At 38.7% G+C, this 17,144-nt stretch overlaps 1 protein-coding gene across 2 annotated transcripts in view; it reads right to left on the minus strand.

Moving 5' to 3' along the window:
* SPATA7 (spermatogenesis associated 7) overlaps nt 1–16,152 on the minus strand; it is a 41,028-nt gene extending 24,876 nt beyond the window's left edge. The window contains exons 1-4 of one of the 2 annotated variants that reach the window (XM_080809176.1): nt 15,979–16,152; nt 9,923–9,997; nt 7,594–7,689; nt 4,350–4,397 (exon numbers count right to left, since the gene is read on the minus strand). In XM_080809176.1, coding sequence (XP_080665302.1) covers nt 4,350–4,397; nt 7,594–7,689; nt 9,923–9,997; nt 15,979–15,997 — 238 coding nt within the window. In that variant the 5' untranslated portion in view covers nt 15,998–16,152. The remainder of the gene's footprint in view (nt 1–4,349; nt 4,398–7,593; nt 7,690–9,922; nt 9,998–15,978) is intronic. The other variant, XM_080809175.1, reaches the window with a different exon arrangement.
* Nucleotides 16,153–17,144: the final 992 nt, after the last annotated feature.

Raw genomic sequence — 17,144 nt, forward strand, 5'->3', positions numbered from 1 at the left:
GGGTCCCCAAGAAGAAAGCAGAGTCAAGATAGCTAAGACAAAACTGCATTAGCACCCTGATTTGCAGCTGAGACAAGACCACAAGAGCACCCTGTCTAGCAGCTTTTGCAAAACATCCTGAATCAAAACAACTAACCATAGAACATGGGTCACTATCACTTAGTCTCCAAATGTCAGTCCACAAGATCGCCAACATGTGAACAATAACCTAATGGGTGGATGGGTGCGTGATCAAAGCCTGACTGGCACACCTTAGCAGCCAATCCACAGGGCCCCCCCACTCAGGATGCTTAAGATAGTTACATGAAAGAGTTTATAAAAACCCCCACACTTACAAGCTCAAAGGGCAACCCTCTTGGGTCTCCTTCCTCTTTGGGAGCTCTGTACTACTATTGTTCAATAAACTTTGCAGCCCACCACTCTGTCTGGTCTACCTCTTCATTCTTCAAAGTGGCAGGACCAAAAACCATGGGCACTAAGGGAACAAAAATCCTGTAACATATGCCCAAAGTGGGGCTTGAACTGATGACCCCAAGATCAAGAGACACATGCTCTGACTGAGTCAGCTGGGTGCCTCAAGTCACCGTTACTTCTTATCTGCATTCCTTTCTCTTAACTAGTCATTCTGCTTCTATCATTGCCCCTTATGGACTATTCTCAACTCAGTAGCCAGAGATATGTTTGTAAAAGTTAAACTGGCTCTCTTCCTCTTCTACTCAAGACCTTCCAATGGCTTCCAACTCCACGCAGAGTGAAAGGCAAAGCACTTGCACTGGCTACAGTCCATCAAGTCTATTCTCTCTGTCCAACCTCAGTAACTTCTTCTCCTAACACCCTTCAACTGGCCCACTGCACATCAGCTAGATAGCTTTCTTTGCTGTTCCCTGAATACACCTATCACAATGCCGTTTAAAGGCTTTTGTACTTGCCATTTCCTTGGTCTTGATTGGTCCTCTTCCCCCATCTACCCATGTGCCTCTCCCTTAGTTCTTTCAGGGTTCTGCTCACTTTCTCTGTAGGCCTTCTCTTCCAAGCAGACTCTCAAGCTCCCTTATCCTGCTTGATTCTTTCCCCATTGTATTCATCACCCTCTGACATAGTCTGTATTTCCTTATCTTTTTAAAATTTTTCTTATCATTTGTCTCCTTCAACTAGAATGTAAGCTCTATAAAAGCAGGTTCTTTGGGGTGCCTGGGTGGCTCAGTGGGTTAAGCCTCTGCCTTCAGCTCAGGTCATGATCTCAGGGTCCTGAGATGGAGCTCCGCATCGGGCTCTCTGCTTGGCAGGGAGCCTGCCTCACCCTCTCTCTGCGCCTCTCTGCCTACTTGTGGTCTTTGTCTGTCAAATAAATAAATAAAATCGTTAAAAAAAAAAAAAGCAAGTTCTTTATTCACCTCCACTTCCTTTTGTTCCAAGGGCCCTTAGAACAATATCTAGCACATAGTAGGTGCCTAATATTTGCTGAATTAATCAATGAATAAACTCTGGTGAACTAAATAAAATATTACACAAAATGCCTGATTATTTTAAATTGGTGAACATGAATCTTAGATCCCAGGGCTTGATTCAGTAAGAGGATTAATACATACATTCAGGCAGGCTTTTTAATACTCAATCTAAATTAAAAAAGAGATAATCTTATTTACCTGTTCAGGAAATTAATATCAGTATGAAAATTTAGCAAAACTTTCCCATTTAGAGGTGATCTTAGTTAAAGATTATCTGATAATGATGACTGGGTAAAAACATCTTCATTGAAATGATTCAGATATTTTTTGAAGACTACATTTTTTAAAAAGATTTTATTTCTTTATTTGACAGACAGAGATCACAAGTAGGCAAAGAGGGAGGCAGAGGGGACGGGGGAAGCAGGCTCCCCGCTGAGCAGAGAGCCCGATGTGGGGCTCGAACCCAGGACCCTGGGATCATGACCTGAGCCGAAGGCAGAAGCTTTAACCCACTGAGCCACCCAGGAGCCCCTGAAGATTGCAATTATTTATGTATTGTTTGTTTGTTTATTTATAATAATCTTTACACTCATCATAGGGCTCAAACTCATGACCCCTGATATCAAAAGTCACATGGTCTACTGATAGGAGCCAGCCAGGTGCCCCAAATGATTCAGATTTTTTAAGCTGGTAAATACTGAACTAGGGGCATCTGGGTGGCTCAGTTTATTAACCGTCTGCCTTCGACTCATGTCATGATCCTGGAGTTCCAGGATTGAGCCCTGCTTCAGGCTCCCCACTCAGCGGGGAACCTGCTTCTCCCTCCTCTTGCCTGCTGCTTCCCTGCTTGTGCTCTCTCTCACTGTCAAGTCCTCCCCAGACTGCACGTAAGGGGCATTTCCCTACCTATTCTCTCATTCATTCACCATTTAGCTTGCATACTACACCTTGGGCTGATACTTCTTTTTTCCCTTCCTTTTTTTTTTTTTTTTGAAAATTTTATTTATTTATTTGACAGAGAGAGCAAGCGAGAGTACAAGCAGGGGGAGCAGCAGAGGGAGACAAGGAAGCTGGCTCCCCACTGAGCAAGGAGACCAATGTGGGGCTTGATTCCAGGACCCTGGGATCCTGTCCCGAGCCAAAGGCAGACATTTAACTAACTGAGCCACCCAGGCGCCCCTGATATTTCTTTTCTTTTCTTTTTTTTTTTGATATTTATTTTCTAATACAGAAATCCTCTCAGTTTGATTTTGTCTTATTAGTAGTACTGGACTACTAATAAGACAAGCACAGGCTATGACACCTATGTCCTTTGGCTATTTTTAAGTATATATTTCCTGACTTAAACTCAAACAAAGCCTTCAAGTGGTATCTTTTAGAACATTTTAAAATAGGAATTTCAAATTTTGGGGTCTGATTATTTCCTTAGTAAAGTTTATTTAGAAAACTTGCGTCAATATGGATTTTCAGATACTATCAAGTTTATCAGTTAAGCTATTAGGATACAAATAGTAGACAGTATTTATCTGAAGAAAAGTGCCAGTTATGGTAGTTTTAGTGAATCATTCAGTAACCTTAATAAACCCAGGGAAGTGAGAATCACAGAATCCTAGAATTTAACCTTGGCAAGCCTTTTAGCACTATCCAAATTTTTATATGTAGGAATAATAAAATCCAGAGAAGTTAAATAATTTCTCCAAAGTTATGCAGCAATTTAGTGGCAAAGCCTGGGCTGAATTCTAAGTTCCTAAACTTAGAATTATAAGCTTCTTTTATTTATGGATAATTTTCTTTTTTAAAAATATTTTATTTATTTGACAGAGAGAGATCACAAGTAGGCAGAGAGGCAGGCAGAGAGAGGAAGGGAAGCAGGCTCCCCGCTGAGCAGCGAGCCCGATGCGGGGCTCGATCCCAGGACCCTGGGATCATGACCCGAGCCGAAGGCAGAGACTTTAACCCACTGAGCTACCCAGGTGCCCCTATTTATGGATAATTTTTAAAAGTTACAAAATACTTCTTCAAAAGGCAATATATCAACACCCATTAATAGGATGGCTACTATCAAAGACATAGAAAATAACAAATGTTGGGGAGGATGTGGAGAAACTGGAGCCCTTGCACACTATTGCTGGAAATGCAAAATGATGCAGCTGCTATACAAAATACTATGGCGGCTTCTCAAAAAATTAAAAGTAGAATTGCTGTATGATCAAGCAATTCCACTTTTGGGTATATACCCAAAAGAATGGAAGTCAGTCTCAAAAAGATATTTGTACATCCATGCCCACAGGAGAATTATTCACAATAAACAAAAGGTGGAAACAACCCAAGTGTCTACTGAATTATGACTGTATAAACAAAAAAGCCTTAAAAAGGAAGGAGATTTCTGACATATGTTACAACATGGATGAAATTCAAGCACATTATGCTAGGTGAATTAAGCCAGTCACAAAAGGAAAACTACAGGATGATTCCACTTACATGAGGTACCACAGTGGTCAGAGTCAGAGACAGAAAACAGAATGATGGTTGCAAGGTAGTTATTGTTTAATGGGTATGAGTTTCAGTTTTGCAAGATAAGAAGGGTTCTAGAAATTGGCAGTAGTGACAGTTGTACCACAGTATGAACACAGCCAATGTCACTGAAATGGTTAAACTGGTTAGACTTACAAATGGTTACAATGGTAAATTTTATGTTATGTGTAGTTTACCGCAAGGTTTAAAAATTTTTTATTTATATTTTAAGTTAGTTAGCATACCGTGAAATACTGCTTTCAGGAGCAGAGTTCAGTGATTCATCACAGATGACACCCAGTGCTCATCACAACTGCCCTCCTTAATCTCCATCACCCACCTAGCCATAAGTTTTTTTTAAAAGTCAGTATGTGAAAAATAACTTACATTTGATGCTGGCACTCATGCTTAATGGAACCGAGCAGTCTACTGCAGCTGAAAAAAAAATTAGTTGTTTAATAATATTCTTAATAGTTATAAATGACAACAAATATCAGATGTGGAAAGCACAAAAAGTTCCAGAATTTGCAGTTCCTTGTTTTGATTTTTATGGTACTTCTAGAGATGAAAAATATAATACCCTTGATAAAAAAATACACTGGTTGGGATTAATAGCTCATTGGATACTGCAGAAGGAAGTATTAGTGAACTTGAAAATATAGCAATATATTAAAATTGAATATGAATATTCAAAATGAAACAGTAAATAAAGATTGGAAAATAAATGCATAGAGCATCACTGACTTAATCTACTTCTATCCTGCACTTATCATACCTGTAATTGGAGTCCCCAAATAAGCACCCTCAAAAAGGCAAAATAAGAGGTCCTACACTACTTGATTTCAAGACTTACTGTAATGCTATAGTAATTAAGGCAGTACGGTATTTTTTTTTAAAGATTTTATTTATTTATTTGACATGGGGGTTGGGAGAGAGAGCAAGCACAAGCAGGGGGAGTGGCAGGCAGAGGGAGAAACAGGCACCCCGCTGAGCAAGGAGCCAGATGTGGGGCTTGATCCCAGGACCCTGGGATCACGACCAGAGTCAAAGGCAGCTGCTTAACCGACTGAACCACCCAGGTGCCCAAGGCAGCGTGGTATTATAATAAAGATAGACATATAAGATCTAGAACAGAACCAAGAAGTCCAGAAATTTACCCTCAAATATGCATCAGCTGTCTTTCAAAAACTGCCAAGGCAATTCAACACAGAAAGGACAATCTTTTCAACAAATGGTACTGGGAATATCTGGATATTTATAGGCAAAAAATTGATACTTAAGTCATATATTAAAAACTCATTCAAAATGGATCACAAACTTAAATGTAGGAGCTAAAACTTATACTTCTAGAAGAAAACACGAGAAAATCTTAGTGTCCTAAGATTAGGAAAAGATTTCTTAAACAGGATATGAAAAGTATAAACTATTAAAATAACTGAAAAGCTGAACTTGATTTCACATGTCACAAAATACAGTTTTTCTTTAGATTTCTCAGTCATTTAAAATATAAACTTCATAAAATGAGAACTACAATTTAAAAAACTTAGCTCTTGGGGCACCTGGGTGTCTCAGTGGGTTAAGCCTCTGCCTTCGGCCCAGGTCATGATCTCAGGGTCCTGGGATCGAGACCCACATCAGGCTTTCTGCTCAGCAGGGTGCCTGCTCTCCCCTCTCTCTCTGCCTGCCTCTCTGCCTACTTGTGATCTCTTTCTCTCTCTGTGTCAAATAAATAAATAAAATCTTTAAAAAAAAAATAAAATAAATAAAAAACAGCTCTTTAAATGAAAAAACAAAAATTTCTTGGAAGACATTGGTGAAAAACTGGTGAAATTCAAATAAGATCTGTAGTTAATAGTATTCTATCAATATTCAGTTGCTAGTTTTAATAATTGTACTTTGGTTGTGTAAGATTTTAACATTAAGAAAAGCTGGGTGAAGGGTTTCTGTGACACTATACTATTTCTGCAACATTTCTAGAAGTCTAAAATAATTTCATAATAAACATTTTAAGAAAATGAAAAGATAAGTCCCCTGAGAAAATGTATCTGATACAGGACCTGTATTTAATATACAAAGAACTCTCACAATTTAGTATTAAGAAATACTAATATTCAAAATACTTATTTTGAAAAATGGGCAAAACATCTGAACAGGTATTTCACCAAAAAAGAACTACAGCTAGCAAATAAGCACAAGGAAAGTTGCTCGACATCATATGACATTAGAGAAATACAAGCTAAACCCTGATGAGCGACTTCAATCTCCACTAGAATGGCTGCAGAAGGATGGCCAAAAGGAAGTGCTAGTGAGAATGTAGAAGTGACAGAAATACACAATGTCACTACTCACTCTGGAAAACAGGCAGTTTCTTAAAAAGTTAAACATACTTAACATTTTACCCAACAATTCCACTCCGAGTGAATACGTTTATCGGAGTGAAAAGGAAGCACATGTTCAAAGACTACACATGAATGTTTATAGCAGCTTTATTCCTAATGGCCAAAACTGAGTCAAAACAATCCAAATATCCACCAACTTATGAATTCATAAGCTAACTGTGTTATACTCATTGAATGGAAAACTGCTTAACAATAAAAAGGAAAAATTAAGGATGTACATACCAACATGGATTAGTCTCCAGAGCATTAGCTAACTGAAAGGAGCCAGACACAAAATGATACACAGTGTATGATTCCATTTATATGAAATTCTAGAAAAGGCAAAACTATAGTGATAGAAAGCAGATCAGTAGTTACTAGGGACTGGGGGAAGAGACTGATTGCAAAGGACTAGGGAGAACTTCTTAGGGTGATGGGAATGTCCTATATCAGGGGTCAGTGAATAGTTTTCTGCAAAGGGACAGATGGTAAATCCTTCAGGCTTTACGGAGTGATTATGGCCTCTGTCACAACTAGTCCACTCTGCTCGTTAGTGCAAAAGTTACCACAAACAATATATCCAAGAATGAACATGACTGTGTTTATTTATGGACAATGAAATTTGAATTTCATATGACTTTCACATGTTATGAAATATTGTTCTTTTGATTTTTTCTGACCGTTTAAAAACATAAATATAAATATCACTCTTAGCTCAAGAGCTGTACAAAAATAGGTGGCAGGAGGTTTTGGCCTACGAGCTGTAGTTAGTCAATACCTGCTACAGAGTGATTGTTGTGGTCATTATACAAATGTACATATGTTCCAAAACACTTAACTATATGTTTAAAATTGGCCGATTTTATTGTGTATATTATCATCTCAATAAAGCAACAAAAAAGAAAAAAGTGGTAGCTGACACCCTCTTTGTACAATTTCTATAGTAGATTTGAAAACAAAAGAGCAGATTACAAACTTTTATTATATTAAGATCAATATCTAACCACAAAAATATATTATGGATAATACAGGTAAAATCAGATAATATAGTTATTATACAGATATAAAATACAGTTAATAAAAATGGCATTCCGAATTTTCTATGTATAAAAGTTAGAGTTAACAGTTGATATCTTACCACACCAAACACAAATCCATTTATATATATTCATTTTGCTACAGATTTACCCCAATTAGAAGTGAAGCTGAGGGTTTGAATTGGGTATAGAAAGTTCACATTTGCACATTTTTACCTTTGGCTGAAAGGATTTTATTATAGTGAACAGCCATGTGATTCTTGACCAGGTGGAGAGTACTTAGTCTGAGAGAGGAGGAGTCAGTGCAAAAAGCTAAAAATTAAAACATATGTAATTATATATTTAGAATTAATATAAAACTCATCATGAGATAAACAAGATACTGATTATTAAGCTCATTTTTATAAAATGTTCTGAAAACTAACCAACAGACATACTAACCTATCTGTGATGCTGAATATGTCCTACCCTTAATCTTGCACTGATAACCGACGTGCTATTGACTACTTGGGTTCAAACATTTCTAAGACTGAGAGTTTGGGAAGAAAATGTAGAATATAATCTATCATTATATTTACAAAACTGTTTCTTACTGACAGGACTCAATCTCACAACTAAAAATGTTTAGCCATTTGGCTGATTATAAAATAATGTTAGCATTGTTAATAGTTGAATAAATCAAACAAATTTGAAACTCAAATACTATGCAAAGATTCTTTTCTGAGAGGCAACTTCTAATTTTACACCTGAAAACACCATCAGTTTACTCTTCAAGACTATATTTGTCTTAAGACAAATATAGTCACATAGAAATTCCAAGACATTAAACTTCTCAATCTCATCTAAACTGTCTAAAAGAAACCTTAGAAATTTATATTAGTATAAATGTATAAAATGTAAATAAAAGTAGGCAAAACTTTTAAACATTAAAAATAGACTTCAGAATACATACATATAGTTTTAAAAAATCAACAGCTAAAATGGCATATAAAGATTGAAAAATAAGGGAACTTCCTGCCATGACCGCTCCCTCCCCTCCCAGAAGCATACTCTACTATTATTTTTATGCAACCTTCTAGGGAAATTCTATGCATAATACAAGGATATACAATAATGATAAGCTCAATACTATTATTACTATTAAATTCATTGAATAGGTACCATGCATGCGTTGTTCTAAGCTCTTAACATGGAAACACTCATTTAGTTATTATTATCACCATTTAATAGAAATGGAGACTAAGGCAGAGAGATGTGAATAAGGTCTTCAAGGTCCCACAGCTGATAAAGGGAACAATTTAGATGTGAACCCGGCAGCCTCCAATTTAGACCCACTAAACCTTACCAGCTCTGCACATATTTTTTTTAAATATTTATTTATTTTTTTAAAATTTCTTTTCAGTGTTCCAGAATTCATTGTTTATGCACCACACCCAGTGCTCCATGTAATACGTGCTCTCCATAATACCCACCACCAGGCTCACCCAACCTAACCCCCTCCAAAACCCTCAGTTTGTTTCTCAGAGTCCACAGTTTCAGCTGTGCACAGATTGTTAAAAAGTCAGCAAACTATTTATTGTTGTTCATTCTGCTTTTCTAATGTATGTATACTCTACATCTAGTTTTAGATTTTTATTATTTATTTTTTTTAAAGATTTTATTTATTTGACAGACAGAGAGATCACAAGTAGGCAGAGAGGCAGGCAGAGAGAGAGGGGGAAGCAGGCTCCCTGCTGAGCAGAGAGCCCGATGTGGGGCTCGATCCCAGGACCCTGAAATCATGACCTGAGCAGAAGGCAGAGGCTTAACCCACTGAGTCACCCAGGCGTCCCAAGTATTAGATTTTTAATTAGAAATAACTTTTCAACATTTATGACTCTGATCTATGTGTACATATACTTTATTATAAGAAATAAGTTAACTGAAAATGTGATCCTACTTTCACTTTTTTTTTCTTCTTTTCTTCATGTAAATAAGGAAAAAAAGACTTAAATCATTTTGCCTTAAAAAACCCAGAGTTTAAGTTTTGAAGCTATAATTATAAAAATATATTTTAAGTTCACATTAAAAATTTAAAGACTTTAAAACGTGAAAATACAGATTTCTTTTTCATAGAATCTAGAAATCCAGATGTAAAAATAAAATCATAGGTGTTTATTCCTGATATAAAATGCATTTTTCAAGTGCTCTTTTTATCTGCACAACTTTTCCTTTTCAGCGCCAGTGTCTTTACTAACCTCCAAATCACCATTTTACCCAGGAAGGTGTGGGAAGCCAGGGAGGTCTGCCAGCACGGAGAGAGGGGCTGGAGCTGCAGCAGGGAGCAGGCAGCAGCCAGGGCCACATCCTGGGCACAACACTAGTTTGAAAGGATGGCTTCCTAAATTCCTTCATCTCAAGAATTCCTATAATATTTAACTGCAATTAACAATATGAAGTCCAATACCGATTGAAGTAATTTTTCATCATGTCCTATAATTTACAAATAAAGTAAACAGTCAACTTTTTAACACATAATCTTTTACCACCTAAATACCTCACTTACCATTACTTTTGGTGCTCAAGTGTCCTTTAAACAAGCATGGTGGACCGTATCTGGGAAGGACAGAGGTTGCTCTGACTTTTAACAAAAAAATATAAATTAGGATAAATGAAACACAACTTGTACAACAACAATATTAAATATTTAAAAATAATAAATATATCTTTGATTTTAACTTTCAGAGTTGTTTAAAATTTTATACAATCATGATACAAATCAGCAATGATATATCAGACAGACAAAACTCTATTGCTGTAGAAGATAAAAGGCTATCTCTTAAAAAAATAAGTTGTTTTCAGCTGTACCCTGAGACGTTAGTTTCACTGAATAAAATGATAAATGCCTCACTTATGTTATTTGATATATATTAATTTTATTCAGATTTTTTAATGATTTGGAGATATAGTAGAAGTGAGATTTTGAGTTAATACATAAATATTAACTATTTCAGTTAATCAAAAGTAAGTCTGTTCTTAAAAGTAATTTTAAGAAAGTAATCCTCTCACAAAGTAGTTTAATAAATTAGAAATTATATAATATAATGTTACTATGTATAACACAAATATATTAAAATGTTAGAATCAGAACTTAATTACTAAAAGATGTCTTAAGGTTCATCTTGTCCAACCCCCTTACGCTCTTGTTTGGATCCTCGCTATTTCCCCTAAAGTCAGTGTCTCATCTTTCAGACCAAATAGAATGTCAGAAAATTAGATATATACCTCATCACAAAATTAATTTCTCTTTCCCAAAAGTGAATTGTGTTTTGAGGAGTAACCTTCAAGATAAGAAGGCTGAGTTATAGATTTTAATGGAATTTAAATAGGAATTTAATATGAATAGTGTATACCTAAGATATATTTTAAGAGGGTAAAATGGTCAGTCTGCTATCAGGTGGGCTGCTGTAAGCTAAAAAGGGGTGGAAGGGACACAAAGTCTGGAAGAAATATGGATGAATGAAAATGGAAAGAGAGGTACTGAGATAGAACTAAAATCCAGGCCAGAGAACAAAGGCTGCTAGAAAAGACTAAAATAAAAAATACTTGAGATCTGATTATCTGAGAAGATCCTTCTCTATCACAGGCCAGAGAGCAGGAAGGAAAAAATTAACTTATTATTTGGGACAAGAGAGGTCAAGGTGATACCATTTGAGTTGATAATGAAAGTCATGAAATTAGCATAGTTTGTTTCTATCAGGAAAGAAGGGGATCTGAGCCCTAAACACACAAAAAAAGCAAAATGACCAACAAAACCTCTCCAGCAAATCTTGTTTCTCTGGAGGAAAACAAAGTGTTTCACATTTTGCCTGCCCAGAATCCAATGTCCCTTTATCTGGAAGTAGAACCTCAACTTGCACTTGGGTTTCCTTACTCTTACATCAAGTAATTAAAGTAGAGCTTATCTCACAGCTAAGGGGTGGGCATATAATCCAAATCTGACCAGTTATGTTCAGTGAATCAGGAATAACAATGTGATCCAAGTCAAGCCAATGACACACAATCCTGGGACTTTTACTGGAACTATTAGGAAAGAGATACTCTCTCTACTGGGCTGGAGCCCAGTATAAGACAGAAAGAAGTCTGGCATTCCTGGTGGCTGTCTTGTACCAGACAGGGAACCTGTGGGAGAATGAAGTCTAACAGAGAGAAATGGAAGGCAGAAAGATTCCTGGTAATTTCATTCGAGTCCCTGGATCTAAATATGTTTGACATTACTAGACATTACCAGCCATTTCTTTACAGAAGCTAAAAATTCTCTAAACCAGTTTGAATTCAGTTTCTTCACTTGTAGTCAAAAGCCAATATCCTGAATACTAACTGTGCCAGGCAGGAACTGTTCTAAGCACTTGGTAACTATAAATTCATTTAATCCTTATAACAATCCTATGAGATAGGTATTATCATTACCCTCACTTTAGAGTGAAGCACAAAGATTTGCCCAAGATTACACAATTCTGTGTAACAGACTCAGATTTTGGATCTGAATGCAGGGGAACTTGATAAATGTTGTATGTTCTGACTGCTCTACTGACCAGCCATTCCTCCTTTCCTCCTTCTCCACCTATCTTCACTTTCTTGGACTTCCCTGTTCCCTGAGAAACAAAGATATTAAAATTAGGCCAATTAATAATCCTACAATGACCTATAAGTGTTCAAGTGAAAGAAACAGTATCATGCATCTCATTTTAAATCAAGTTAGAAATAATTAAGCTTAGTGAGGAAGGCATGTTGAAAGTGGAGATAGGCCACATCTAGGCCTCTTGTGTCAAACAGTTAGCCAAATTATACACACAAAAGAAAAGTTCTTGAAGGAAATTAAAAGTGCTGCTTCAGGAAACACATAAATGATAAGAAAGTGAAATAGCCTTATTGCTGACATGTAGAAAGTTTTAGTGGTCTGGATAAAAAATTAAACTAGCTACAATATTCCCTTTAACCAAAGCCTAATAATAATAATAATAACCCAAAACTAGGACAAAAACAAAAATGCAAAGCCTAATCCAGAGCAAGCTCCCAATTCTCTTTTCTATGAAGGCTGAAAGAGGTAAGGAAGCTGCAAAAGAGAAGTCTGAAGCTAGCTGGGGTTAGTTCATGAGGTTTAAGAAAAAGAAGCCACCTCTATAACACAGAAGTATAAGGTGAAGGAGCAAGTTATCCGGAAGATCTAGCTAAGATCATTATTGAGGTGGTTACACTAAACAGACTTTCAATGTAGACGAAACAGCTTTATATTGGAAGATGCCATCTGGGACTTTCAGAGTCTCTGAGGAGAAGTCAATGCCTGGCTGTAATGCTTCAAAGGACAGGCTGACTCTCCTGCTAGGGGCTAATGCAGCTGGTGACTTTAAGTTGGAGCCAAAGCTCATTTACCATTTTGAAAATCCTAGGGCCCTTAAGAATTATGCTAAATCTACTGTGCCAGTGCTCTATAAATGGAACAACAATGCCCACATGACAACACATCTGTTTACAACACAGTTTAATGAATACTTTAGGGGGTGTGTGTGTGTGTGTGTGTGTGTGTGTGTCTGGGTGTGTCTGGGTGGGCTCAACAGATCTAAAAAAAATTTTTTTTAAGATTTTATTTTTATTTATTTGACAGAGAGAGAGAAAGAGAGAGATAACACAAGCAGGAGAAGAGGGAAAGGGAGAAATGGGCTCCCCGCTGAGCAGGGAACTTGATGCAGGGCTCCATCCCAGGACCCCGGGATCATGACCTGAGTCAAAGGCAGTCCCTTAACCACCTGGGACACCCAGGTGCCTCTCAATGGATATTTTAGGCTTACTGTTGAGGCCTATTCCTCAGAAAAAGATTCCTTTCAAAACATACTGGTCACAGACAATGTACCTGGTCACCCAAGAGCTCTGATGTAGATGTACAATGAGATTAATGTTTTCATGTCTGCTAACACAATATCCATTCTGCAGACCACAGATCAAGGAGTAATTTCAACTTTCCAAGTCTCTTTATTTAAGGAACACATTTCTTAAGGCTACAGCTGCCATTCCACTGACGGATCAGGGCAAAGTAAATAGAAAACTTCTGGAAAGAATTCACCATTTTAGATGCCATTAAGAATATTTCTGATTTGTAGGAAGAAGTCACAATATCAACATTAATATGAATTTGGAAGAAACTGATTCCAACCCTCATGGATGACTAATGGGCTCAAGACTTCAAGGGAGGAAGTACCTGCAGATGTGGCAGAAATAACGACAGAACTAGAATTAGAAGTAGAACCTTAAGATGTGACTGAATTGCTGCAATCTTACAATAAAACTTTAACAGATGAGGAGTGGCTTCTTAAAGACAAGCCAAGAAAGTGGCTTCTTGAGAATCTATTCCTGGTAAAGATGCTGTGAAGATCGTTGAAATGACAACAAAGGATTTAGAATACGACATAAACTTAGCTCATAGAATTAACTCCAGTTTTGAAAGAAGAGCTACTATGGGTAAAATGCCATCAAAGGGCATCACAAGCTACAGAGAAATCATTCACTAAAGGAGGAGTCAACCAATGGGGCAAACTTCAAAGTTGTCTTCTTTTCTTTCCCTTTTCTCCTTCTTCCTTCATTTCTTTTTTTAAAGATTTCATTTTTTAAAAGTAATCTCTACACCCAATGTGGGGCTCAAACTCATGATCCGTACATCAAGCATCACATGCTCCATTGAGCATCCCAGGCACCCCCAACGTTGTTTCATTTTAAGAAACTACCACAGTCACCCCAGTGGTCAGCAACCACTACCCAGACCAGTCAGCAGCCATCACATTAACGCAAGACCCTTCACCAGCAAGAAGATTATGTACTTGCTGAAAGCTCAGATAATGGTTAACAATTTTTTAGCAATAAATTATTTTTAAATGAGGGTACATACACTGTTTTTTTAGACATAATATTATTGCATACTTTTTTTTAAAAAAATATTTTATTTATTTATTTGACAGACAGAGATCACAAGCAGGCAGAGAGGGGAGGAAGCAGGCTCCCTGCTGAGCAGAGAGCCCAATGCTATGCGGGGCTCAATCCCAGGACCCAGGAGGCTGGGATCATGACCCGAGCCAAAGGCAGAGGCTTTAACCCACAGAGCCATCCAGGCGCCCCTGTTACTGCATACTTAATAGACTATAGTGTAAACACAACTTTTATATACACTGGGAAACCAAAACATTCATTTGACTCACTTTATTGAGATATTTGCTTTATTTCAATAGAATGGATTCTGCAGTATCTCTGAGGTATGCCTGTATACTTGAAATTTTACATACATCCTTTCCCATACTCCCACCTCTGCCATGGGACAGTAAGTAAAAAACAATAGCTCTAGGGTTTCACATTCCTCTTCTGGATATAAAGACTGTTCTGCTGCTTACTGTGACCTTGGCAAGTTATTTATGATCTCTTAGTTTATTTGCTGTGAAATAAGGATAATACCTATCAAGACATAGCTTGAGAATTATTTCTGGTACACAGCAAGGGTAGCTTATGTTGCAAAATTTCTAAAAACCATAAAGGCACGTTAGTTAGCTTTTTCTGGAATTTAGATTGATAGAGTGTCAGAATATACAGTTTGCTATCAATGGATAGTAATTTCCTATATTCAGAATAGCACTTATCTTGACCAATGATTACATAATAAAGACACACTCATGTTCAAAGCAAGACTTATTGCAAGGAACTATCCAGCAGCTTGCTTTAAAGATACTTTTAAAAGTGATAATCGGGAGGGGGAGGATCTGGAGATTACTTTATCTGGCTTGAGGCAAGAACTCTCTTTGCTCAGAAAATGTGAAAATGCAAATTATTTGGATTGAGTCAATTCAGAGAGATTTAAAGTTATATGGCCCCAAGAGTTCCACCCTGAGAATAAAGTGCAGGTGTACACAGTGATTATGGATTAGTCTTTCGCCACTAAAACTGCAGCCGGCAACACTGTATCATTTGGAAGCTTATTAGAGATGCAAAATCTCAGACCCCACCAGAGGTACTGACTCATAATCTACATTTTAACATGATTCCCAGGGGATTCCTTTTCACATTAAAATTAGAGAATCCCTGGGTTACTTGTTTTGTGGGGAGGCAGGTGCTTACAGAAGAAAGATTTCGTATTTACTGATTACTTAAAATATGCCAGGAATTATATATTATCTGCATTTAATTTTCAAGAACTCGGACATGGATGTTTTACTGCCACATTCCAGAGATGAGGAAAGTGTGTGTCGCCCTTGCGTAGAGCAGGGGGGTTTGACTGGGGCTCTGGGAGGTCTGACTCTAAAGACTAAATTTAGTTCCTCTGCCTCTGAGGCACCGAGGTGAAAAAGGCTGCATGCCCCGGAGTTCAGGTGACCAGGGTACCAGGAGTCAGGGCCACAAATTCTGAGCAAGGAGGGCCTCCCTCCCGTGCGCGGGATAACACCGGGGTCAACAGTGGCGACTGAACAGGGGACCGGCAGCCCCCAGGGCGCTCCTGCACCCGTGCACCCGCGACCCGCATCCCGGATCCCAGGCCCGGAGCGAGGGCCGGCGTGAGGCGGCCGTCACCGCGAGAACTCCCTTTACCTCTCCGGCTGCCATCCATGCTTAGATTCTCTTGCAGCCGCCGTGGAGACACGTTAGGACCCCTTCTGTCCTTCCCTGGGCCGGGGCCAGGCCCCGCAGCAGAGGACTGGCGCGCAGGAGCCGGCGCGGGGCCGCAGCTGCCGGAGACCGTCGTCAGGCCCGTTGCTAAGGGCCGGGGCCAAGGCGCTTGGATTGTGACGTCACGGCGCAGGGACGTGCTCTCCCACAGCCCCGCCCCCGGGGGTACCAGGAAAGGCGGGGAGCAGTTGAGGATGGGGGCACTGGGCGGGGAAAGTGTCTGAAACGCTTGTCTGTGGCTCTGGGATCCTGCCAGTCGGCCACAGAGCGGCCTCCTGTCACGAGCCAAGTCACCAGCACCTGGCAGGTCTTGTCCTGCGGGAAGAGAAGGCGACAAGGTGGCCGCATCTGGCATCCACGGCCCTCGGTACCGGGAAAAGAAAAAAAAAATCAAACGCAGATGTTGGTTAAAGTCAGGGTGACATTTAACCAGGTCCAAATAGTTAAATTTCAAAGCAGTTCGTGAACATTTGGATTAGTGAAAATCCTGGGGATGAAAAAATATATATTTACATCTTGATTTTTAACCTCAATAATCAGTTTGCATTTCCTTTCCGCTTACTGAGCTCGACTCCTCTTCTCTCCCCACAGCCAGTGTTTTCATTTTAAGGCTCCAATCTGTTTTTCTTTACCCTGGAACAGAGTTGTAATATGAACGAGGCGTTGATTGGTTTGTGGCTTTCCACACTTTAATTTCGAAGGAGACCTACCTTTGGATTCTTGGAAATAAGATCACAATAGGGCAGGGAGCATTCTGTAATGTACCACTCGCTTCTCATCAGTGGCACCACTGACATTTTGGGCTGGGTGCATAATTCTTTCTTGTGGGAGGTGCCCTGTACATGGTAGGACGTTTAGCAGCATCCGTGGCCTCAACCCACCAGAGGACAGTAATAACCCACCCTCTCCACCTCTGGTTGTGACAAAAATGTCACCAGATATTGACAAATTTCCCGGGGGGGGGTGTTAAAATTGCACCCCTTTGAGAACGGCTGGTGTGATGGAAAAAAATACTGGCTTTGGAGTCAGGTATATGGAACTTTTCTGCCACTTGTCAGCTTGGGTCCTTGTTTGGAAACCTCTCTGAG

The sequence above is a fragment of the Martes martes genome, assembly GCF_963455335.1.
Source record: "Martes martes genome assembly, chromosome: 7".
Taxonomy (NCBI): Eukaryota; Metazoa; Chordata; class Mammalia; order Carnivora; family Mustelidae; genus Martes; species Martes martes.